Source organism: Mustela nivalis, assembly GCF_964662115.1.
Source record: "Mustela nivalis genome assembly, chromosome: 11".
Lineage (NCBI taxonomy): Eukaryota > Metazoa > Chordata > Mammalia > Carnivora > Mustelidae > Mustela > Mustela nivalis.
The window spans coordinates 81,042,067-81,069,282 of record NC_139030.1 but is presented as its reverse complement, the minus strand read 5'-3'; the positions used below and the strand labels follow the sequence as shown (position 1 = coordinate 81,069,282).

Genomic DNA, 27,216 nt, shown 5'->3' with positions numbered 1-27,216 from the left:
ATTTTGCCACTTGTCATCAAATGTTCCTAATGCAGATTAAGGCTTAAAAAGACTCACAGTTTAAGATACTTAGCATAAACAATTATAAAAAGCCAGCAACTACAGACAAATAATGGCCTTACAGTAAGTGGAAACTGCAAGCTGATGAACAGATATGTAACTTTGAGAATCTTGATAAGCACTCTATTTACTACAGTTAACAAACTATTAAATAAATATTCTACCATAGACTATAAGATATACTTGCGTTATTAAGATAAATGAAAAATTCACAAACTTTATAACAGAAAATAACAAAGGCAAACAGGATCTGATAAAATCATCATGCTAAACAACTAACCCACTCCTCTTTTTTAAAATGAGCAACAATGGGGCGCCTGGGTGGCTCAGTGGGTTAAGCCGCTGCCTTCGGCTCAGGTCATGATCTCAGGGTCCTGGGATCGAGCCCCACATCGGGTTCTCTGCTCAGCAGGGAGCCTGCTTCCCCCTCTGTCTCTGCCTGCCTCTCTGCCTACTTGTGATCTGTCTATCGAATAAATAAAATCTTTAAAAAAAATAAAATAAAATGAGCAACAGTAACGAAGTGGTCAACAGTGAACATCATAATTTTCTTATAAAAAGACCTTCACCGATCACAGACAAGGTAATTAGACACTTAAATATTGAAGAGTAAGACTGTTAAACCCATCCAGGAACATATCTCTTACAGATGGTTTATTTCAACAATATATTTACTCAGACCAGGTTGTATCCCTATAGCACTTATTAAGTGTAGGATTAGTGTAAGAAAAAAATCAACAGGAACAATAATGCTATCACATGAAAATATAATTATATTAATGTATCAGATAGTATCAAGTACAAATCTCTAAAACTATCTAAAAAAGAAAAAAAGCATCTAGGATAACCACATTATACACTTCATGCCCAAGGTTTCTATTTGTCACAGACTTGTATCTTTCCTGCTCTCAGCCCTTGTCCACAATAAACTTTTATGAGGCAAATTATGTTAACTATTTACAATGGGGAAAGACCGGAATGAATTAGAATGCCTACACACACACACACACACACACACACACACACACACACACACACACACACACATCTATTTCTATAGAATTAGGTATTTTCGGGCGCCTCGGTGGCTCAGTGGGTTAAGTAAGCCGCTGCCTTTGGCTCAGGCCATGATCTCAGGGTCCTGGGATTGAGTCCCGCATCAGGCTCTCTGCTGAGCAGAGAGCCTGCTTCCCTTCCTCTCTCTCTGCCTGCCTCTCTGCCTACTTGTGATCTCTGTCTGTCAAATAAATAAATAAAATCTTAAAACAACAACAACAAAAAAAGAATTAGGTATTTTCACACAATATGTCTGTGTTGAGACTGGGAGCAGTTTAAGCGATGGTTTCATACCTTATTATCAAAGGAATGGGGGTACCCTGGGAGGCTCAGCTGATTTAGCGTCTGACTCATTTTTAATTCAGGTCATGATCTCAGGGTTGTGATCCAGGCCCCTGTCAGGCTCTGTGCTGGGCATGGAGCCTGCTTAAGATTCTTTGTCTCTCCCCACCTCTGCCCTTCCCCACCAACGCCCCCTGCCCTGCATGCTCTCACTTGCTCGCTCTCAAAAAAAAAAAAGAGAGAGAGAAGAAAGTCAGAGGAATGACCTCCAATTTTTTAAAATGGCTGTTAGAAGTCTTAATTATGAAGTTGTATATGGTAACTTGTGAAAGAAAACTTTTAAAGAAAAACCTGTGGAGTTCTTTAAACTTAAGGTGAAGCTGAAAAACAGTTAAAAAAAAAAGAAACAAAATTCTGAACATTAAACTCTCACAAAAACCCTATGGACTCCAAAGCCATGTAAGTTGTAGCTTTACTGCCCTTCTGGGAGTTACAATACAAAACCATATTTATAACACACTAATGTCAGCATTTTTATACCCTTGTTCATCTCTCACAGGCTCTGAGAACATGAGACCCCTTTATGCTGATCGTCTTACAGATGAGAACACTGAAGTACATAGAGGAAAGTCAGGTAACAATTCTACGATCTCACAATCCTAGGGGGTAAAGTGAGAGGAAGAGTACTAACTAAACGGAGCAAGCTTGCCCAGGCCCTGTCTTCTTTCCACGATCTATAATGGTTATAAACAGTGGGATCATTCTATTAAATTTTCAGCACATTCCCTCAAGTGGAGAGGATAAACTAAGTTCTAGGAGAATAAGAAAAAAAATTTTAACATTAACAGTTAAAAAAAAGGAGGGGCTTATATGGGGGAGAATAATTTTTTAAGGTATAAATAGACAATACAAATATTGCCACTAATAGTATTTAAAGAAATGATACCAGCTCAGTTTAACTTGGAGGAAATGCCCATTACAAAAGACTTCACAAAGATACATACACATAAGTAGAAATTAATGGAGAATCTTACCCCAGTTGCCTGTAGATGCTGCCTGAATTCATCCATAGTTGTGTTTGAGATGCTCATATCCCTAAACATTCCTTCCAGTTTTGAAGTGAACTGACATCCGCATTCAGTCTGTGGAAGAAAAATGCAAATATACAAAAATAAACAATGGATTTTTCTATATGCAAATATATAAAGTAAATTCTTCATGTAACTGACAGCCTTTCTAAATCTTTCCAATAGCTGCACTATGCCTATGGCTACCAAATTTCAGTGTGTTTAAGAGTAACCCATGGATTTTATTTTAAAATGCAGGTTCACACTCTTTTGGGGATCCCAATACACTCACTAAAGGCATGGAACAACCCTCTGTGTTGAATAGGCAGCTCAGGTGATATTGTGAAATCAAACTAAATGGTGATACTCCCTTTCCTATATCCCTCACACTAATCCTCCTCCCTCAGATCTCAGTGAATGTGTCCTGCCACATCAAGAGGAACTCCAGCAAACTACGAATGTCCTAGAACCTAAACAAACTTAAGTGCAACATGCTCAAAAAACCAAAGCTTTATTAATGTACAGAAATAACCATTTTAAATCAATTAAATATTTTCTAATCACATTGTGGCGTTCAATCATGTGATAAACATTAGTTAGGGGCACAACATTCCAGCTTATACACACCTTACCTTTAACTTAGATATCATATTTTTTTCAGAGTCATCAGAAACACTTTTATTTGTGAGAAGTCTCCTTGCCAAGTGTTGTTTATAATAACGTTCAAATACATCTTTTTCTTGCATAAACCTAAAAAGGACCATTGCCTTATCCAATATTGTTTCTACTTCTTGTTCCGTTAGCTGCAAAATCAATGAAAAGACAATTTATTTACTACAAAACTTTAGTTCTAAAAAAATAGCACCACAGTTCATCTGCTGTTTAAAAACAGGACAGGGGCACCCAGGTGGCTCAGTCGGTTGAGCATCTGATTTCAGCTCAGGTCATGATCTCAGGGTTGTGAGACTGAGTCTGCATTAGGCTCTGTGCTAGGCTTGGAGCCTGCTTGGGGTTCTCACTCTCCCTTCTCCTTCTCCCCTACCCACCCCCAAAAACAAAAACAAGTAAACCATGTAAATAGTCTGGTTCAGATGTTGTCAGGAGGGACCTAGTTTGAGAACGTGCCTCTTAGAGGAGCACCACTCTTCTACATCCTCATCTAGTGCAGTATGGATCAGGGACTGGAGTTCCCTTCCCTAGAGGACTACCACTGATGGAGCAAATAAGGGGATACTGGCTGGATTAAAGGATCACTAAGAACAAATGCAATGAAAAAAAGTTTTTTTTTTTAAAGATTTTATTTATTTGAAACCAAGCAAGTGAGAGAGAGATCATGAGCTGGATTGGAGGGTGAGGGTCAGAGAGAGAAGCTGATTCTCCACAAAGCAGGAAGCCCTACGTGGGGCTCAATCCCAGGACGCTGGAATTGTGACCTTAGCCGAAGGCAGAGGCTTAACCAACTGAGCCACCCAGGTGCCCCTGAAATGAAATTTTAATCACAAAAAAGAATCTTAAAATGCTTTTTTATAGCATTTAGGCAGAAACTAAAAAGTAAAAGACAGGTATTTTCCTATCAGCTCTTCTGTGCAAAGAGAAGAGTAATAATTGGTTATTTAATTAAAACTAAAAAGGCCTCTGTTCTTTTAAATAAGGGTAAAATGATATTGTAGCAGATTTTATTAAGCATACATTTAAAAATATGAAGACTAAATGAATTTTCTTTCCTATTGTGATCTTCTTGTTTGTTTCTTCATTGTTATAATTGTTATGGCTGACTGAAAACCTATGGCCATTTGCCGTTTCCCCTTCTGTTTCACATACACTAAGATGAAGTTAACAAGACCAATGTATGTGTGACCACAATATGCTTAATTTGATTTTCTTTGCTATAGTAATAGTAAGCTCCAAGATCCCAGATACATAATAAAGGCTTTCAAACTAGTTTCTGGTAGCAACTCTAATCTACTCCTTCACATTCTTGGTATCCAAGTACTATTGTTTGATACGTAACTCCCAGAACCAGATGACTGCAAGCAACATTCCATGCTATGATAGTTGTCTTCTAGTTCCCTGTTATCTCTACAGCATATCAAACCCTCACAGTCCACAGGCTGTTGAACAATTGTGGCTGTGTAGCTGTTTGGTTCTGATGTAAATTATACATTAAGTGAAATGTCAAAATACTTTTAACCATTTCAGATACCTTAAACAATCCTTTTCAAACATCACAGCACAAATTTAAAGCCATAGCAAAGGAAGAGGCTTTATTTCATACCTACAACATGTCCTATTTTTGTATTTCCTAATTTTATATACAATCTTAAATCTACAAATAAAACATAATGTGTTTTCAAATGCTTTAATACTTACCCCTTTGACTCCCTTCTTCAGCTTATCATCAATAAATAATGAGAGGTATTCAGGGGACCTGGAGTTGAGGTTGAGAAAATACTCAAAGTCACCCGCAATAGTTTGTTTAAAGAGCCGGTCATTATTGAACGATTCCTGGAGGAAGCGATCAAACCTACTCTTCAGATCCAATAAGCCCTTCCAAACAGAAACAAAGAAATTCAGGATACATTATATAATAATTTTCTTTTTATAAACAATACACTTACTATCAGGTATATTTATCTAATCTTGCTGGTAATAAATGGGTACATGCGGTATTAAACTTATAGGTTCTGTATTATTATTTTCAAGACTTATCTAAGCCCATATTAAACATGTCAGCAATGAGGGAAATAGTCCATTTTCCATTTATGTATTACTCTATTGAAGATGAACTAAAGAACCTCTGTGCTATTTCCCCACAACAACCTTCTTTGTCTTGATTGAGTAAAGCCTAAAAAAATCAGCTTTAAAAAGCAATTATTTAAATTGAAATATGAAAAACTTGAGGCATAATTTATTCATAGTATTGCTTAAAAACACAATATTTTCAAACAGAAAGTATTTAACTGAAAATAATTACTTTTTTCTCATACCCCAAAGTACAGAACACTAAAGCATATAAAAAAGTAGTGATTTCCATTCCTGAAACAATTTTAAAAAGGTCTTCATCAAACAGGTTAATGAATGAAAAGTAGCAGTTTGGTTCCCTGATATAAAGAGACATACTTGGCAAAATCCTAAAATATTTAGGATAATTACATATACTACATTTTTCCACTGGGAAAATTAAGAGTAAAAAATACAAAATACAGCTTAGGAAAAGTGAACTTCTTATTAGCATGTGTCAAAATTATTTTATCACAGACTTAAGGAAAATCTTCTGTATTCGCTTACCTGGATATAGTCAACAGGATTCTTTCCTTCGCCTTCCTCAGAAACAAGGGCTTTACCTTGCTCCCTCAAATAGGAACTCATACACTCACACATTGTTTTCAAGCCATTTGGCACACGACTAAATAACTTGTACATGCAAGCGAGGTCTGCAATCAGAAAGAACATACAAATTAACTACATTAAGAATTAAGAAAAAAATGTGAATCTGTTTATTCTGACTTGTGAATTTAAAGAAGCTTACTTTTCAACTTTTCACTACCACTTGCTGATCATGTAAAAAATTACCAAAAACACCCAGCAAAATAGACAAAAGGAAAAAAATTAGGCTAAAGATTACTATTGCAACTTATGAAATACAGCTTTCAGATAAGATGCTTTGAGGGCATCAATATGTCTGAAAACATTTTTCTTCACATGGAAGACGCCCATACAGCATAATAAAAAAGCCACACAAAAAAATGAAAACTGCAGCTTTGAGTTCCTACACAATTCCAATCTAAAGTCCAGTAATAATACACAGTATCTATCAAAAGAATAATTTCAATTATTGTGTTAACTAGTAGTCAACATAATAAAAACCAATTAAAAATCTTACAGATATCTTTGGGTATGTCTATCTCAAAGTTCAAACAACATGACAATAAATAAAATAAAATATACTAGAATTTATTTCATTACACACCATGACAAAGTTTATATGAAACTTTTAGCATATATTCCTATTCCTTAGTATTTCACTCAAAGCAATCCCTAGTACTTACCAGGTGATTTCCTAGGCCAATACCTATATTTTAAAAAGTGGTTTATCTCACTATATTATTCTTATTTAGAATGAGTAATTCTGGATTCTGTCCATTTTTTCTATTATTTTTTACACTATTAAAATGTGGAGGTAAAATACTGCTTTCCTGTTATGTCTGCTCTTTCTCTGAAATAAGAACTTACCGAGACTGTGTCAAAACCATACAATGATATAAAAAGCTTTATAATAGAGAACTTTTGAAAATGTAATTAGAATAGCAGTTTCTAGACTGGGGGCTAAGAATTTTTTTCTTGTAAAGTACCAGAGAGTAAATACTTTATAGACTTGTTGGCCATATGGTCCCGGTTGCAACTACTTCAGTTTTGCTACTGTAACAAGAAAGAAGCCACAGATAACACAGAATTGAATGGGCAAGACTACGTTCCCATAAAATTTTACTTAAGGACTCTGATATCTAAAAATTCATTTAATTTTCATATGCAGTGAAGTATTATTCTTCTTTTGATTTTTCTGACACCCTAACCAAACTGATGGTGGGCCACATTTGACGGACAGGCTATAATTTACTTATCCAGGTCTTCATTTTAACAGTTATTTAGAACTTAAAACTAAAGTTGCATATATTTAAAAAAAAGTTAGATCCAAGCTTTACAAAAAGGGCTTCTAAAATTTGTTTCAGTGACTTTCAAAGATCAAACTGTATTAAAAGTTAAGTGTTCAGCAATGTATGTCCTAAAGTAAACTACATACAGCAAATCTTACAGTTTCACATTTGGCATAAATTATAACCCCCCAAAAGTAATTTTTTTGAAGATTTTATTTACTTTGAGAGAGAGAAAGAGTGCAAGCAGGAGCGGAGTCAGGGGCAGAGGGAGAAAATCTCAAGCAGACTCCACAGTGAGAACGTGAACCCAATGTGGACTCGATCCCAGGACCCTGAGATCATGAATTAGCCGAAATCAAGAGTCAGATGCTTAACTGACTAAGCCACCCAGGCATCCCAAGAAGGATCTTTTAAAAGGTGGGGCACCTGGGTGGCTCAGTGGGTTAAAGCCTCTGCCTTCGGCTCAGGTCATGATCCCAGGGTCCTGGGTTGAGTCTGACATTAGGCTCTCCGCTCGGTGAGGAACCTGCTTCCTCCTCTCTCTCTGCCTGCCTCTCTGTGTACTTGTGATCTCTGTCAAATAAATAAATAAAATCTTCAAAAAAAAAAAAAAAAGGCAACATTCTCTGGTTTAATCAAATAAATTTACATACAACTTTCAGGAAGAAATAAGTAGAAATATAAGCATTTCAAAACACAAAGCAAGGACTACACTAGAGGAAGCACAGAAAACAACCTCCTTTCCCATCATCTTACTTTTTCTCTCCTCTTACATCCCTCCTCCCCTTTAAATTGTTCACTTAAAAATTGTTTTTCATTCCCTGTCAAGCTCTTAGCTTCAACAGGCAATATGTGTTTCTTTTATAAGTAGTAGCAAAATGCCACTAACATATCACCTAAGAAGCAGGAAAATAACACGAGTACCATGTTTGTTTATTTTTTAATAGCAAATCAGTAATTTCCAAAGTCACAGTTTTGAAGTAAAAATTCAGAAATTAAAAACAAGGACAACAGTGACTATTACTTTTACTTATAATTTCTCATAGGGAAATCATAAAATACTGTTTTTCGGAAAAAAAGGGTAAAAACCCAATAAAAATAAATGCTACAGTTATCTCAAAACTGTGTACCTTTACTTTTATAAAGCAATTCTTCTTTCTCTGAAGTCTGTAACCTCAAAGTTCCCAAAACCAATCTACTTAATCTATCTGAAATGTCACATGAAAGACATTATTTTTCCATTTCCAGCCCCCTTATCACAACTCACTCCCAAAGGAAAGCCTACAGAAATTTTATGATTGGAATGTCACATTAAGAAGAATCACAAAAAAAAAAAAAAAAATCACATAGAGACTATGGAGCAATGCTGAACCCTACTCTCTTGTACATTAAAAAAAACAAACAAACAGGAATATTAGACCTCTGGGCTAAGAAAAACAAAAAAGTGAGAAGACTAAAAAGAAAGATAGGAAAAAAGAGCCATTCAATTAACAAGAAACACCAAAAATCTTCATTAATAAAGTATAAAGCTTTACACTTAAACCTCATCAAAGTAACAACAGTTAATAAATTAATGACACACATAACTTTAAGACTGACATTTAAATCTATTTTAATTATAGGAAAATTTTTAAAAATTACTAAGAACCTGGCAGAATTATAAAGATTTAACTGTATTTCAATTGCTGACACTTACCTTCTGTCTTTCCATTTTTCAACATATGTACTAGCCCAGAATTTTCCATTTCTACTATGGTTTTCATGTGCTTGGAAATGAGCTCCCTCTCAACCACCTTTACTATTGGCTCTTCAGTTGATTTGTCAAGGCAGTGCATCACCCGTTCTATTTCTTCATTAATTCTAGCTTCTACTTTCTTTATATATACTGAAGCACTGTTTTCTGCTAAAAATTTCTGGCTTTCCATCTGCAAATAAAAAGCACGTTTTTTGCTTTTTTTTTTTTTTTAACAGAGAAGCAAAATGTGTTTCTTCTTTTAACTGGGTTTCTATAATTATTTATCACAAGCCAAGCTAAATATCATAAGCACTATTAACATTTTATAGTTTATCATACATATCCACATAGTCTGAATTATATCCTTGAAAGCACTTATCACATAAGAGACATCAATACATTATCCTTAAACAGTGTTTTTTCAAACTTTGCCAATGTACTTCAAATAGCAGAAAAAAGCAAGCACATGCCATTAAGGGTCAAAAGTATAGAATGAAGTAACTGACCCCAAATCAGAGTGGAAGTGTCTTTTTTGACTTGTTTTATGTATAATTAGAAAGACTCATCATGTTTATCATAGTTCTGCTGACATACTGCTAGTTATGTTAAGTCCAACTGCCACCCCACTCCCAATCTCAAAGGAGTTATGTGTGCACACACACACGGAAGTTTGAGAAACAGAGTTTTTAAGTGACTCTTAATCTTGTCTGCTAACACCAGCCTTACAGAAGTTCCACTAAACTGTAAATGTTAATCCGAATTATCTTAACCTATATGATAGCAGGACTAATCAGGAATTAGTATATAATTAGCAGGAATATATCTAAGATTTACAAAACAGAAGACCTCTTGATATAAACTATGTATAAAATTTAATAATACTTCCCACTTTCTTACAAAAAGTAGTTTTAATCCTTGAAAATAATACAGTTTCTAAGGACATTAACACACCAAATAAAACTCTTGGTGAGACCATGTCTCCATTCACTGTTAAAAATAGTATGTATTATGTATATATGCACATTCATACACATATCAGTGCAGCACATTTTGGAATCTTGACAATTAATCTTCTACTGGTACATCTACAAAGTAATGAAGGAAATTAAAACAAATGTAAAGGTCAAAAATGTTGTCAAATACATCTACCATTAGTTGTTACATTACTAGAAAATATAGCCTGTCTCCTATAAAATTAACAGTTCATAAAGGAAGGTCCAGGCTCACCAGTGCAAGCCCCAAAGGTCTTCCTGATGTGCAACAAATGAATTAAAAAAAAAAAAAAAGGCAAGTCCATTCTTTGTTTATGTGTAAATGACACCAAAACCTGAGTTCCATCTTTATATATATCCAATGGCTCTTATGAATGACCTATACTGAACTATTAAGAACTATTCTAACTTTGTATTCGTTCATTTCTTTAAAAGCTTACTACTGGGAGTAAAATCTTTCAGTGTTCAGCTAAGTCTGTTTTAACACTATAAAGCTTATCCTACTGTAATTGAGGTTTTCAGGAGGATGCCTTGTTATCATTATCTTACTTACACTTACATTTTGTTAATTTCATTACAAATTAGTATTAGTTTAACTTCACTTTTAGCAATTTAGCTAGTTCTGGGTTGTTATACTGCAAAATTTCTAATTTCCTCATCAATAGTCTTTAAAATATATATATATGCACTATGAGATCATGCACATTTCTGTACTTATTTTACAAATAACTTAATACTACCAAAAGCCTGAATAGTGAGACTTTATTAGTGATACACTGCCTGTGAATTTATGGTAAATAATTTATAACATGTAAAGATAATAAAATATTATAGTTATTTCTAAGTTTGTATGTTATAACACATAATTTAAAAAATTGTGTATGTAACTCCAAACTCTTCCAGTTTTTTTTCAATGGGTTTCTTCCCTGGAATGTGAGCATGGGGAGTAGGTGTCTGAAGGTATTTTCTGTACCTACCCTCCTTCTCAAACGGCCTTAGGAGAAAAGGGTCAAATGTTCAAATCAGTAGCTACGTTCAGTTACTTTGAGACTATCTTAAAAAAGCACTTATTTATATCTACACTGATTACCTGAAAAAATTCTGCAGACATTTCCAAAAAAGGAGCCTCAAAATCTTCTTCATAGACGGATCTTCCTTCAAGACCTAAAATCATTAGCATCTGGCAAGCATTTCTTATTGCGCCTCTGTCAAAAGAAGTTAAACCACCTGATAATCAAGTTATATTAAAGATTCAAGTAAAAAAAAAAAAAAGAAAAGGAAAGAGAAGTAGCTAGAAAGACCGTAAGAACATTTTTTTATATCAAAGTGACCCAGCTCCCATAAAGAACTCATTTGTAACATAAGGATTTAGAGTAATTTTTAATCCAAAAGCGTATCTTGACTATAGAGCCATTTATCTCAAGTTGTCCTCATACTGTTAGAACTTTAAAATCTGAAAGAAAATGCACTTAAAAAAAAAAAAAAAAAAAAGAAAATGCACTTAAAATGTCTAAGTACTTCTGTGCAGTTAAAAAGACTATCAGAAAGCAGTAACGAGAGAGGGGAGGCTATACTGCTTGACACGGGTACAATACGCAGCTACTCTGAGGCATTATAAATTTTTTTTCCTAATCCAACGGCTTTGAGGCAACCCTGCCCAAGCACCAAAGCTGAAATAAAAAGAATTTTACAAGTCTTCCTCTATTGCTCTGAGTGCAGACACACACAGAAAGCAGTCTTCCATGCTTCAAGCCGTTCTAGCTGCAGTGTCACAAAAATGATACTGCAGCCATGCAAGAAGGGGAGACAATGTGACCTAACACAAGGGGCATGGGAGAGTTGAGTACATTATGTTCAACACTTTTCTTCAAATGTGTTAAGAACGAAGGCTAGCCTAAAGCCTTTTAAAGAGAAAGACAAAGGGAACAAAAAATGTTATCTCACACAGTAAAAAAGAACAAAATGCCAGCATAAAAAAATACATGAAAAACCAAAAGGGAAGACTAATGGCTGATTTGTTTTTTTTAAAGTATATTAAATAAAAGTTCAGGATGGTTTCTTCTAATAATAGGTTATGTGCTTTTAAGTTAAAATCTAGATAACTTTATTAATTGTAAAAATGTTTTTGAGGATTTTCATTATGTCCTAGACGGTAAATCGGTTCTCAAGATATTAACCACTAAAAAAAACGAAACATAAAAATATAAAAAGATGATTATACCGATCTACAACTTCTCCTTTCCGCTCTCTTGCAATCATGTCCAATAGCGTTTGTCGTAGGTGATCCCTAATACACCCATAACGTACAACTTGATCACGAAAAATAATTAATCCCAAATTGTAGACATTCTCCACATTATTTTGTTGTACATATACACGGTCCTGCAGTGAAAACAAAATCATAGAAACATGTGCACAATTCCTGCAAACATAAAAATAATCATTGTGAGCTACAATACAGGAAATAAAATTCCAGAAGCAGCCCATTTTTCAGGTGAGAAACACTTCAAACTATTTCAAGCACCATGGAATTTTTTAGCACCTCCCAAATGAAGTAAAAGTCAGTCTTTACAGTTTATAACTGTACAATTTACAAACAATTGGCTATAGGTGGTCACCCATTAAACCTGAAGAAAAAAAGTGCCAGGGAACCACCACATCCAGGGAAAGGCAGGTGAGCAGAAAACAGAGGAGAAACGTAGACAGCAAGGTAGAAACATTTTCCTTTCTCTCCAGAGCCATACCATGCATGAACATGGTTCATACTTCCTTAAATACCGTACTTAAAGATCATATTCTATGAAGTAAAATTAAGAGCTGAATAAATAAAGATCCATGTAGCTTAAGCTGATTGCTTACTGGTAAATATTAAAAGGCTTTAATGCTTGTAATACAGCGGCACTGAGAACTACATAATTAGAACACCTCTAGTTATTGTCATTTCAAACAGATTCCTTGTAGTCCTCTTATTTTCAAGTTCTTGCCAACTTGATTACAGGTATGTCCTCAACTTTATACAGCACATAAATTCCAGAATTATTCGCTATGCAAGTCCTATTTTCTGCATTATTTGAAAATCCATATTTATACCAAAATACACTGGAATAAAACTACTAAGTTTTTAATTCACAAAAGGATTAGCAACAGAATTTCTTTCTGTTCTTAACCAGGATCTCTCTGGGCCTCAGTCTCAAAACTTCCAAAAATTATGAAACTATTGTGTGTCTGCTGGTACATAATACTAGCTTTCACCAGATTCTTAAAGGCATTTATGATCCCAAACCAGTTAAGAACCACTGCAAACTGTGATTCTGCAAGTTTTCTAAGGAACACTGTCCTTACATGCAACACCAAGCAAAGCCACCAGGTGAACATAAACAGAAGCTCAACGGTATCAGTGATGCAACCGAAATGGCACGGACCAACAAGGGCTAACTACATTCTCCCCTAGCACCATTCTCTTCATGTGACATCACTCCCACAACCTCCTCCATTCAGCTCCTCCAGGGCACACCCCTCCTGGCTACAAGGAAAGCCACTCTTTGATTAGTATCTTTGCTGCTCACATTTCTACATTCTGTATCATCTTGGCAGCAGTTCACATTTTTAAAATCATGCAACTTTAATAGGTTCAGAATTTTCACAAATGACTCTCTGATAAAATTCTGTTTTTTAAATATGCTCTCGTTTTTTTCCTTTGCATAAAACTAACATGGTGGCCACATGAGGAGCCTGGGTCCTCTTCACAGAGACTCTGGTGTGGATCTTTACAAGAACTGGTGAGTTCCTGATAGGGAGACTTGGTGAACACAGTCTTTCCAAAGGTCAGGGGTGAGACAGCTGTAGGTCTTAGAAATGATATCAGAACTTGGCGAAGGTGCCCAGGATGGCAGTGCAGCCCCTGGCTGAGGGGGAGCAATAGTCAATACCAAAAGCATCATCAGAAGCTTCTTGAGCATGGGCTGAGACGATGCCAGTACCTTTAAGGGCAGGGAGGAGGCGTATACTAGCACAGAACCACAGCAGCCAATCACCTTGCATGGGACAGTGTGGCGCTTGTCGATCTTGTTCCCCAATGGGGATACTGGAAAGCTTAGACCAGGATGATGGGACCCTGGATATCAGTGGCTATTTCCTTGTAGCACTTAACCCAGACCAACGTATTCAGTCTAATATCCGATGGCAACAAATGCCTTGAACCTGGTCTGCTGGCCGGCACTGGTCTGCTTTTGCAGAGTTACTAAGTTGAGAACCTCAGCCCTGAGGGATGACCCTAGGAAAAACTCAATAATCTCATACTCCTTGATGGGCAGAAAGAAGAGAGATTCCCTCTAGGGATCTGATCCCCGTGTCATTGACCAGGCAAGCCCAGCTTGGTGATGGGGAATCCACTTCTTGTCTGACCTTGCCCCTGAAAGCTCCACAGCCTTGGACCCAGCCCTAGCCCTGAGCAGAGGCTGCCAAATCCTATGAGGAAGCTCTTACCGTCTCCCATTCCAGAACCCATCCCTGGACACTCCAGCAGCACTGGGGTCATCCCCCATTTGGTGTTCTCTCTCCAATAAATTCTTAAGCTTTACATGTCCACCTCAAAATCTTAAATTCTGTGTCTCTCCAACTATTGGGGGGGGGGGGGACAGACAGAGAATACAGAGGAGAGACAGAAAACCTTTTTTTTTAAAATTTTGTTTATTTATTTGATAGAGAGAAATATCATGAGCAGACAGAGGGTGGGGGGGGAAGCAGACTCTCTGCTGAGCAGAGAGCCCCATGTGGGGCTCAATCCCAGGACCCTGAGATCATGACCCGAGCCAAAGGCAGAGGCTTAACCTACTGAGCCACGCAGGTGCCCCAAGAGACAGAAAATCTTAAGCAGGCTCCCCACTGAGCACTGGGCCCAATACCGCTCTATCTCATGACCCTGAGATCACCCTGAGCTGAAATCAAGAGTCGATGCTCAACCAACTGAGCCACCCAAGAGCTTCTGCCTTATTTTTCAGCATGAAACAGGATGCACACAATAAAAGCTGACATAAATCTAAACATTTAAAAAGCACCAAGAATCTTCTGTGTTATAAAAATACTCTATTGCATAAATCATTTGTAAATTTGATGTTTACAGTTTTAAACAGTACCATATACAGTATCACTCTCACCCTAAATAATCAAAACTAGTAACTGGCTGCTTAACTGAACATAGTTGGTAAAAAGAGAAAAACAAATGTACATTCACATATTTGCATCTTAAAATTTTTAATTTAAAACAATACATGTTCACTGAGCTATCAAAACTTTCTTCCATCTTTGAACAAGAATCCTGTGACTAGAGTTCAGTGTTCTTTCTTACAAACACTCTCACCTCATAGCAATTTTTCTACTTTGTTTCATTAAGATGAAGCATGAAAACTAGAGACATTTGTGAAGCAATCTGAATGTAAAAAAGTCCTTCTAGATTATTACGATCCCTGCCTTATTCTTTTAAATTACTCATATCTAATTTGAACCAATATTTAGTGACTTGCCTTTGTCAAGTCTTTCTAAAACATTCAATCTAGTTTACCAAAGAAAAAATTTTATCATTTTTAACACCATTTTATTGATTTACAGGGTATTAAATTATGTATTAATAACGAGTACAACTGACATAAACAGACTTGAAAATAAATACAACTGACTTAGTAAACACAAATAACTGGTAAGAGCAAAATACAGAAGAGATACTGAAAGCAGTGAAACAGCAATGACAGAATTCTGCATCAGGCTGTTTCATAGAATAGAAAATACTGGTAATTCCAGCAAGCACTGCAAGTTCCAACTCTACTACATGCCTATGGTACTTGTAGGGTGTGGTATCATATATAACGTATATATGATATATAACGTATCATATATAACGTATATATGACACTAGCAAGTTTAACCTCTTAGGAAACCAAATGTTCTTAAGACAGATGTCAAAAGAATTAGGTCAGATTGTACTGTTTTTCGTAAAAGGGCACTACCTATAAGAATTACAGGACAAAAAGGCACATATAATGTAATCTTCAGAGTAAATTATGAATTTTAGAGTGGAATATTTTTAATGTTTCCCCCTTTTCTGGCTTTACTGCAGTATGATTTATATGCCACTCATTTTAAGAGTACAGTTGTCTAACAATGGCCACAATCTAGTTCTAGAACTATTTCCATCATCCAAAAAAATCCTTTGGGCCCATTTGTAGTCAATACCACTTCCAGTACCCCTGCTTTCTCTCTTTTTCTCTACAAATTTCTTTTTCTGGTCATTTAATATAATTGAATCATATGTAACCTTTCCTGTGTGATTTTTCACCAGGCATAAAGTTGCTGAGGTTCATAATGGTGTTAACATTTATCAGTATTTCATTCCTTTGTAGTGCTGAATAGTACTCTATTGTATGGATATGCCACATTTAGTTCAACTGCTGATGGTTATTTGGGGCTGTGTCCAGTTTTGTTTACTATGAACAATGTTGCTGTGAATGGGTACAATCCTTTGGTGGATATATGCTTTCATTTTTCTTGGGACAGATTTCTAGAAGTGGAAGTACCACATCATACGGAAATTACTAAACTGTTTTCTAAAGTGGATTTGCCAGTTACAGCAGATTTTTGAATACAAAAATACTAGATATGGAGTTAGGAATTCTTCACGTGAGCTCTGGCTGTACCATTAACCTTGGCTATGTGACTTTGAGCAAGTCATTTATCCTCTCTGGTCTTGGGCAACCCGAAGGGATGGTAAACATAATCTCTAAAACTCTAGTATAATTCCTATGAAGCTTAACTCTGATCAAAAATTAATATATGTGAAGGATCAAGATACACTTCACTATCATTTTTCCCTTTCTATTTTTGTTGCCAGTCTCCCTCTTTCCAATCCTAAGCACAGTGATGTGGGTGAATCTATAACCCCTTGGCCGATAGTGCTGTCTAGCTCAAGTCCTCTGGCAAAAAGGCAGAAAAAGGGTTGGTTGCAAATGATGAATTCCTCACATATATTCTGTATGGGGAGAAACAATGCTTTAGTAAAGGAAGCCAGGTATGATGGGTACAGGTGGTAAGAGTGTTTGAGTAGGGCAGACAACATTCATATCCATGGAAGATGACTGGAGACAAAAGAAATACAGATGTAGTATAAGATCTAAACCTTTGTCTTTTAATGTGAGACTCTCAAGGTGTATATAGTGAATGCAATTAAATGACATATAATATTAAGAAAACCTGTTACCCCTAAGATTTGAGAGTACCAATAAATGGACAAGAGAAAACCCACAAAATATGTGTGGCTATTTAAACCAGTAATAAGTTATTTATATTAAATGTTAGATATGTATGACTAATTACCACCAAGCAAAATAAAAGACATACATGCATATACTCAAGTGTTTATATGTACATATGTTAAAGAGAAATGCACACACAATAAACTTGTGATCTGCACATGATATATATTAAAATATTTACTAAATAAACATACTGAAATCTTCTATTTCTTGCTTACTGGTATTATCAGAAGGAATTCAGCCTGTGGGTACACAATAGCATTTTCCTAATAGATTCTAACAGGAAAAAAAAATAAGTGGCTAGGGGTGCCTGGCTGGCTCAGTTGGTGAACGTGTGACTCCTGATCTTGGGGTTATGGGTTTGAGCCCAACACTGGGTTTATTACTTAAAAAATATTATAAAATAAAATCTTAAAAAAATAAGTGGCTGAGTTTATGTAATACAATAATGTAGTTCTAATTATTTAAATCACCATAGGACTTTTATTGCGTATATGTTTCTAAGTGAATATTTAATTTAAAAAGATCCAAAATCTCACCTCTAGTTAACCTCTAACTAGCTAAAAGAACACAACCTCAAAGGAAGGACAAGATGAAATCATCCCAAAAGAGAGAAAAAATATTAAAGAATAACCTAAAAGCAGTATTTTAATTTTAGGCTTTTTAACCAAAATATAGTTTGTATGAGTTCAACAGTAGTCATTTACCTATTGAAGAAAACTAAGTAGAGACAGAAAGTTGGTGGTTGCTTCTATTTGCCTTTTTTAGAGAAAATACACCACTTTAAATGTATAATGTTCTAAAAAACACGTATGAAAACTTAATGTCTGAGTCAAACATTAGATTTACTAAAGGGATAGAAGTTTCATTGCTACAGAGATAAACTCTATTTTCAATCTCTATTTATGATTCTCTCTCAGGGTTGCTATTCCTAGGCCAAGCAAACCTACAACAAGCAATCTTCTTCACAAGCTAAATGAACCCAGAGGTGAGGAGGAATAAATAATGATGGGACTATCTCACTGGCCCTGTTTTCATAAACCTGGGGAAAAGCCAGACTGCTTTTGTACCTGCAACCCAACTGCTACCCAATACACTACCTTACAATAATGCTACCCCACTTATTTCTATCCCTAGTCTTGAAAGAATACTTTTGCAAGGCCAACCTCCCTGCCAAGAACAACTATAAAGGCTAGATAAATTATAAAGTACCTGTTTAAAAGCATCAACTAGGGTAGGCAGGCAGGTCTCTAGGAACTGAAGTAGAGAGATTAGTGTCTTTCTTCCTCTGCCACAAAAAACAGAGACCTCAACCAACCAAAAGATTTCCACATAAATCTTCAGTAAATGCCTACTCATGACCTACGGCTCTTCACATTACCAGTCGACAACAGGACATCTGCCTACAAGGTGCTTGGCCCCACAAAGCCACAGATATTACTTCTCCCACCATCTTGAGAAATATCTGCCTTCCCCCCTTAACTGATGAGATGCTAATATTCTTAGAGATACCAAGACATGCTATGTGGACATGCAGAGCTTATGAAAGCTAAACCTGTACAAAGTCAAGGAGTGACTTTATGAGTTAAAGTGATTCATTACTCAGAAATGGTATTAAAACAATCAAAATAGACCAAAACCATGAGCATGAAGTTAAAAAAACAAAAACAAAGAAACACTAATTCTTAATACTTAATTTACCGGCAAGAAATAGTTCAGCAAATTTTTTTAACCAACAGGTTTTTTTTTTTTTTTTAATTTATATTTTAAAAAGAGGGTAAGAGGAGATGAAGAATGTAAACAGGGGTAAAATCTTTACAAATAGTAAGCATCTGTCCTGCTTATAAACTAGAGACAAACCCTGAAAAGTTTAGCTCATTAAAACAACAACAACAACAAAGCAAATAACCCTGTAACAAATAACTACTATCCGTTAGAACCAGTTTCAACCTGTTTTCCCAAGCTTAATCACTAGGCAATCTTCTATCAGCAAGTAAATATAAGTGTCTTTGGGTGGGTTCACTTTCAAGCCATGAAATAAATACAAGTTAAGAAGGCTTAACACTATGAAGACAGAAATAGAAAATTTCAAAAAAACCCCCAAACCTGGGAAAAGTAACAAAAAGTTTCTAGTGCAGTTACAGTAAAAAAAATCAATCTAATTAGAGCAAAGTTTAAAGAACTGACTGTCCCAGTATTTTCCACAATGTTAGTCCTGACTACACTATGGAAAGGGCACCAGTAAGAGAGGAAATAGTAAACTGCTCAGACAGATTAACACTTCTGGATTTAAAAATGCTACTGGGTAAAGTACGTAGAAAAGCAAAGAATACAGATGGCTTGAAAACTTACAACCATGACTAAAGCTCAAAGTCACAGTTTCCACCACTGTAAAATGGGTCTAAAATCTCTCTCAGGGCTGTCAAAGTTTTTAAAACAACATTGTTATGAGAAATTCTCCTTGAAAATAACCAGCAATTCTCAAGAGTTCAGTTTCTTCATACCCTTGTTATTTTCTGTTTTTGTTTTGTTTTGTTTTCTGATAGTAGCTATTTTGATGGGTATGAGGAGGTGGTAGCTTTTTATTTTCATCCATGTATTTTAAGAATTGTATCCTAGGATATCTAATAAATCAAAACCTTGGTCATATTTCTCTAAAGCTGTGTAAATTGCACCAAATCCTAAAATAAAAGCACTGTTCCCTACTCTAAAATTCAAGAATCTAATGGTAGCAGGAAAAAACCCATATTAGAACCATAAGAGTAATCAAGTAACAGAAATCAAGATCTTGGAGGAGCCTGGGTGGCTCAGTCAGTTAAGCACCTGCCTTTAGCTGAGGTCATGAACCCAGGGTCCTGGGACTGAGCCCCATGACTGGTTCCCTGCTCAGTGGGGAGTCTGCTTCTCCCCTTTACTGCTCCCCTTCCACCGCTCTTGCTCTCTCTTGCTATCTCTCCAAAATAAATCTTGAAAAAAAAAGAAAAGAAATCAGATCTTTGAATAATGAGGTTGTAAGACTTCAGAAAGGAAGGCCTGTTTTAACCAACTGAGCCATCCAGGCATCCGGGAAGGCCTATATTAAAGAAGCAATAGAATTCATTAGCGAAGAGCTCAGATTTAAGAGCCGGATAGGTTATTTCAATCCAATCTCTTCCATTTACTAGGGGTGACTTTAACATCTGTCCCTTTCCTCATCTTAATAGTAACAACAACCTTAAAATGCTATTCCACTTACTTCCACTTCTAATACTGAAAGACTGACTAGCTTTTACAAGACCAATTCCTCTGCCAATTATATACAGTTGCCAACAACTATAAAAGTTGGATGAAAATAAAAAGCTACCACCTCCTCATACCCATCAAAATAGCTACTATCAGAAAACAAAACAAAACAAAAACAGAAAATAACAAGGGTATGAAGAAACTGAACTCTTGAGAATTGCTGGTGGAAATGCAAAATGGTGTCACTGCTATGGAAAATAGCATGGTGGTTACTCAAAAGTTAAAAATGGAGTTGCCATATGATCTAGCAATTCCACCATCCGGGTATATATTCAAAATAACTGAAAACAGGGTCTCAATGAATACCCATGTTCATAGCAGCACTATGCAAAATAGTCAAACAATGGAAACAACCCTAGTGCTCCCTGACAGATGAATGGATAAGCAAAATGTAGTACAAACAGGGGCACCTGGATGGCTCAGTCGTTATGCGTCTGCCTTGGGCTCAGGTTATGATCCCAGGGTCCTGGGATCGGGTCCCATGTTGGGCTCCCTGCTCTGCAGGAATCCTGCTTCTCCCTCTCCCACCCCCCCTTGCTTGTGTTCCTGCTCTGGCTGTCTCTCTGTCAAATAAATTAAAAATCTTAAAAAAAAAAAATGAAGTACACACATAAAACAGAATTATTATTTGGCCTTAAAAAGGGAATTCTGACACATGCTACAACATGGATTAAACCTGAGTCACAAAAGGAGAAATACTCTGTGATTCCATTTATATAAGTTATCTAGATTGGTCAAGTTCATATAAATAGAAAATACAATGATGAATTCAACGGGCTCAAGGGAGAGTAATGGGAAGTAAACAAACACCAACTGTTTAAAAGCATCAAAGAGCAACAAAGGCAACCTGGACTTGTGGGGCCAAGATTCTGGAAAAAAGGCAAGTAGGTACACTGAAAATAGATCAACATTCACCCTCAGTCTTTTCCTTGGGTCATTGGTTTTATCTGGGAAACTGGAAATGAGAGGCTCAGCAGAAAGTCACAGGTAGGCTGGCTATCAAGCAGCTAAGACTTAGGAAGCCAAAGTCTGAAAAGAAAGAAATGCATAGAAGAACCAGAACTTTTTGCAAGCAGTTTTCGTCAAGATGTTTACTGACAAACCACGTAAGCATGGGCAAGACACCAAACACCAAACACAAAGCAGCATTGGAAGGCTAAAGAGATGAAGAGACCACAACTGGCAGACTTGAAATGGTGAGGAGACAAAAGATGGAATTCAAGGCATGGTAACATCTAGACCCCAGATAGCTATTCTCTACGAGTAAAGACACGATTCAGAAATAAAGGGAAACTCAAAATAGACAAACTTAGAGCCTAAAAGCCAGCTTCAACTAGATCATGGTGATTTGCCTATATTATGCCTGCCTGGCAGAAGATGATTACATTTCCTTGGAAGGAAGATACCATCCAGGGTCTCCCAATTTTTCATGCACAATGTTGACAAAATTTGCAGGTTTGTCCTCCATACCAAAAAAAATACCCAGTACCAAATATCTAAAAACCAAGGGGGAAAAAACTTCAGGAAGTCAAAGCATTCCTAAGACTCCCCCCCCCCAGGAAGTGGTTAAAATATATACATATATAAAGTAAACTCTAAGTCAAGGATCTATGTTATAATCTCTAAGGTTGCCACAAAAATAGTTTAGAAAGAGAATATATAAATATAAGTAACACAAGGTAGTATATATGGATAATAAAACATACTCCATTCACCTTAAAAAAAAAGGCACAGGAGGCTGGGAAAATCCAATAAAGAATAGGTGAGACAGAAAAAAAAATCCAATATAATGGCAAACTTGCACCCAAATGTACTAGTAATTATATTAAACATAAATAAGCCATATGCTTCAATCTAAAAACAAAAATTATCAGATGGCTTAAAAAGCCTATTACTGTATGGGGCTTATAAATGCTAAGGACACAAAAAGGTGGAAAGGAAAGGATGGGGTGAAATCTGCCATATAAACAACAACCAAAATAAAACTCATATAGTAATACTACACAAAGTAGACTTTAAAGCAAGAAGTATAAAGGATATTTCATAAAAATAAGAGTCAACTCAACAGGAAAATCAAGTAGCCCTAAAATTTATATTCATTTTATAACAAAACACTCAAAATATGTCAATTAAAAGGAGAAAAAAATCCATAGTCAAATCTAAAGATTTTAACATTTCTCAGGAGCTGACAGGACAAGCAAACAAAAATATTTAGGGAAGATGTGGAAGATGTGGACAATTTGAATATGGTTAAACAAATTTAACCAAAGAGATGTTTATATAGCACTTTATTCAACAACTGCAGTTTGAAAACTGTAAATAACTGAAATTTAAAGCTTCTCTTCAGAGACACCATTAAAAGAGAGGGAAAAAGGCATGCCCAGAATGGAATATAGTATCTCTTAAACTATATAAAATACATCTAGAAGGGCACCTTGATGGCTCAGTCGGTTAAGTGCCTGATTTCTGATCTCAGCTCAGGTCTTGATCTTGGATGCGAGTTTAAGCCCCACATTGAGCTCAAAAACAGACAATAAAAACATATATCTACAAAGAACTTTTACCCAGCATATATAAAAACCTCCCACAAATTACTAAAAAGCAAAAATCCTACAAAACCCACATTTAAAAAAATGCACACAAAAGACTTTTCCCACTTTTATTTATGTTACATGTCAACAAAAGTGTCAAAAAAATTAGAAGAGGACTTTCAAATTACTGCAGGGCTAGAGTACTATCAACTGGATAGAATAAACACTAAGGCATCTAATATTTTTGGTGATTTTCTAGATATTCTGGTAATGATGGTGTTAAGTAACTTCTGATGACAATTAGGAAACTTAAGTCTTAACCAAGTCACTCTTCAAGGAGAATTTTAATATCAGATTCAAACAAAATAAGAAGAAACAAAACCAGAATACTATTCTAATATGCTTCAATAGCTTACACTTGGGAGCATGGAAAAAGTCAGTTCTTCAATTCCATTTGGGGAACCAAGACTATCTGCCCAAACAGATGTCTGCATCATAAAACTGCCCAATGATAGAACTTGGAAAAAGAAATCACAGTTGTTGAGAGCAATGCTTGATACATAATATACTCATTGTATACTTGCTGAATGAATGAATTTATCCTCATAAGCACGAAGGTAAATGAATGTTAGCTCAACTCTGAGTAAATCATCATAAATTCTGGGAGCCCCTGGGTGGCTCAGTCAGTTAAGTGTCTCTTAGTTTCGGCTCAGGTCACAATCTCACAGTTGTGGGACTGAGCTCCAGTGCAGAGTCAGCTAGAGATTATCTCCCTTTCCCTTTGCTCCTCCCCTGTGGGCTCACGTATGCTCTCTCAAATAAATGAAATCTTTAAAAAAAAAATCAGAAATTCTGTTAAGCAGAGTCTACACACATAATTCTATGCACTGAGGTGGTTCAGGCCAAGTGGTGAAGACTATGGGCTTTGAATTAAAAAAAGACTTGGATTCACTATTCTAGTAATATTGTAACTGTGTGATCTTGACAGATTATCTTCTCTGACCTCGATTTATTCATTTGTGAAATGGAGAGTACAATACTTACCTCGAAGGTCAGGTATTTAAAACATTTAGAAAAGAGATGCAGCCATGTAATAAAGAGTATATATTGCTATATATTCAGAAAAGTATTTTTACTTTTTTAAAGAAATTTAAGAATAAAAATTCTATTAGTAAAAAATAAAAATTATTGCTTTCCCAAACTATTGCTTAAAAACAGCAACAATAAAAATAGCAACAATTTAAGAATTAAATGAAATATACTTAAATATGCTAAAAACAATGCCAGACACACACTAAGGGCTTTGAAAGTGTTAGGTGCTATTACAAGGAATAGTACTGGATAGACTCCTAGCCAACTGATGCTCTATCAACCCACTTTAAGAGTTCTTAAAGAAACTGTCATCAGCTTAATACTAATCTACTCTCACCTCTTGTTTTTTCCTTTATTACAAACAACACAAGTAACTGATCGCTTTCAGTTTTAGAAAGGTGTATGGGCCACCTGAGTGGCTTAGTTGATTAAACCACTCCCTTCGGCTCAGGTCATGATCCCAGGATCCTGGGATGGAGCCCCACCTCCGGCTCGCTGCTTAGCAGGGAGTCTGCTCCCTCACCCCCCTCTGCCTGCTTCTCTGCCTACTTGTGATCTGTCAAATAAATAAAAATCTTAAAAAAAAAAAAAGGTATAAAATGTCAGAGTTGAAAGACTTGAAAACTTAAAATGATCTAACCAACACATCCTCAACCCGATCCCATAACAGGCCTTAGAGAACCCATAAACCACCTGAAATTGCAAACAAAAGTTTACGTTGTATGGTATGTAGATGCAGATACCTACTTTTGGTAGAGGGTCAAAACCCCAAAGAGATAAAAACCAGAGCTCTTACCCAATAAATCTATTTTCCTTATAAATAAGGAATTAAAGAGTTTTACCTAGAGAAGTAACTTAAGCGAATTAATGACAATGTAGGAACTAAAGCCAAGTGTATCTTAATTCATCATTAAATATTTTTTTCTCCACTATTCCCCATTTCCTACAGGAAACACACACACACGAACACACACACACACACACACACACACACAGGAAATCTGTACACATAAGAAGTTTGTGCACATACAGACAACATGGAGCAGTACCCTTTATGAACAAGTTTCATTTCCTTTACTACCTCAAGAAATATGTGCTCTATTTCTGACCACACCACAGGGCCTACTTCATGCTGAATGAATACGTGCCTCCCTTAAGTCAACCTCATGGACTGCCACATCATCACTCCACACACAAAAACAGTTGTCAGGGCATGGTAATCAAGGGGTTTACGGGTCTACCAATTTGTCAGAAAGAGTAACTGAGATGGAAGGCAAGATGAAATCCTCATTATCAAGCACAACATTCTTGACCTTCAACAGTATTTATGATGATGACTTTTTTTAAACATAAAGGTCTAGTACTTGGCTTGGGATCTAACCACAAAAAAATGCCAAGGTATTTATACTATCAGTCACAAATACAAAAACTACAGCACAGATGGGGAAAGCCTGTTGTTCCAGTCAGGAAAAATATTGAACAGGTGCGAACCTTAATAATCTCAAAGCCACTGGATCCTATTTTCTATTATTTTGTATTTAATATGACATTTTAAGAGCAGAGTAAGTGCCAAAAAGACTCTTAAGTAACCTATCTGTGTTGTTCCAGAATAAAGTCATTTTCAAACTTCTCTAAATGTGCAATCTAGAATGCTGTAAAGAAGAAACATTCAAAGCCTCAAAACCTACAGGAAAAAACATGGAGAATTTCAGCATCTCAGTGTTCTCATCCTTCTCACCCTATCTTCTGACTTCCCAAAACACACAAATTCTTGGTAGCTTCGGCGAACAGCTTACTTCTTTCTTTCAACTCTGCTTCCTGCCACCTATTATCACTGGTAACTCCAACACTGACAAGAATGACCAATCTGACATGCTGTTTACAGGTGCCTAAATATTTACCCCCACCTTTATCAGGACTCCCTTCACCCACATACTGATATGGGCAAACCCTGAACCTCATTAGAAGACACCAAATATCTCTGGCCCTGGAGATCTTTTTCCTCACACCTTTCCTACTTTGTTACACTGAAAGGAACCTGCTCCTTACTCTCAACTGGCTCTCCAGGTCTACTCATCCCTAATACCTAATACCTCCATTTCCTGGGATCTTATGACTCAGATGCCTACTTATTAAAGAGCACAGACTCACAATCAACAATCAACCGTTTCGATAATGTTACTACATTAAAATCCTACCCCCCCCCGTAAGGCTAAATTTACCTGAGCATTCTTATCTAAGACTGCCAAGTACACCTGGAAAAAGTAATAACTCTGCTGATCAACTCTACTATGTAAACTCTGTGCCAACTCTTGCCTAATTTACTCCCTTACAACTAACTACGAGATGATCCATTTATTTACAAAGAGCTGACCCCAGCACAAGAGAGCCTCCAAACCTTTTCCTTGCATTAGTCCTATTGTTGCTGAGTACATGACCACAAATTTAGTAGCTTACTACTTTTTCACAGCTCTAGAGTTCAGAAGACTAAATCAGTTTCCCTGGACTTAAGTCAATATATCAACAGGGCTGATTCCTTTTAGATGATCTGAGGAGGGAGTCCACTTTCTTGCCTTTTCCAACTTCTAGTGGCTAGCTGTACTCAGCTATAGCTCCTCCTCCATCTTCAAAGCCTATCATTCCAATCTCTGCTTCTGTTACATCACCTCCATCTCTTATTGACCCTCCTTCTGTAATGACCCTGTGATTCCATTAGGCCCACTAGGATGACCTAGAACAATCTCAACCTCTCAAAATCCTTAACCTAATCACCTGCAAAGTTCCTTTTGCCCTATAAGGTAACAATCCCTAGGTTCCGGACACTAGTCATGGGCATGTCTGGGGGATCATTACTCAGCCTTCTTTAACCATTCTTTAACACCTCACATACTTCAGTCCCTAAACCAATGGTCCCACCTTCTACTTTACAAAGGAGACCAAGAGCATCAAAAGTTCTTTAGCTTCTCTCTTCTTCACAATGTTATTGCTACATTCTGCTTGACCTCTTTACTCATCCTTAATGACTTTCCAAATAAACAGCTCAAAGAAGCAGTGACCCTCCCTTCCTGGGTTAACTCTCACCTTGTGCCTATGAACTCACAGCCTCCCTTTAAGGAAAACCTGCAATGACACTATAGCTCTGCTATTTGTGAAAATGACT

General features: G+C 36.3%; 1 protein-coding gene across 2 annotated transcripts in view; it reads right to left on the bottom strand.

The window, feature by feature from the left end:
• The window catches only part of CUL3 (cullin 3), a 91,606-nt gene that overhangs the window by 18,026 nt on the left and 46,364 nt on the right, over positions 1-27,216 (bottom strand). For both annotated transcript variants that reach the window (XM_082690408.1, XM_082690409.1), the window contains 7 exons: positions 12,069-12,229; positions 10,938-11,052; positions 8,817-9,045; positions 5,754-5,899; positions 4,836-5,012; positions 3,098-3,268; positions 2,433-2,540 (listed from right to left, as the gene is read on the bottom strand). In XM_082690408.1, coding sequence (XP_082546534.1) covers positions 2,433-2,540; positions 3,098-3,268; positions 4,836-5,012; positions 5,754-5,899; positions 8,817-9,045; positions 10,938-11,052; positions 12,069-12,229 — 1,107 coding nt within the window. The remainder of the gene's footprint in view (positions 1-2,432; positions 2,541-3,097; positions 3,269-4,835; positions 5,013-5,753; positions 5,900-8,816; positions 9,046-10,937; positions 11,053-12,068; positions 12,230-27,216) is intronic.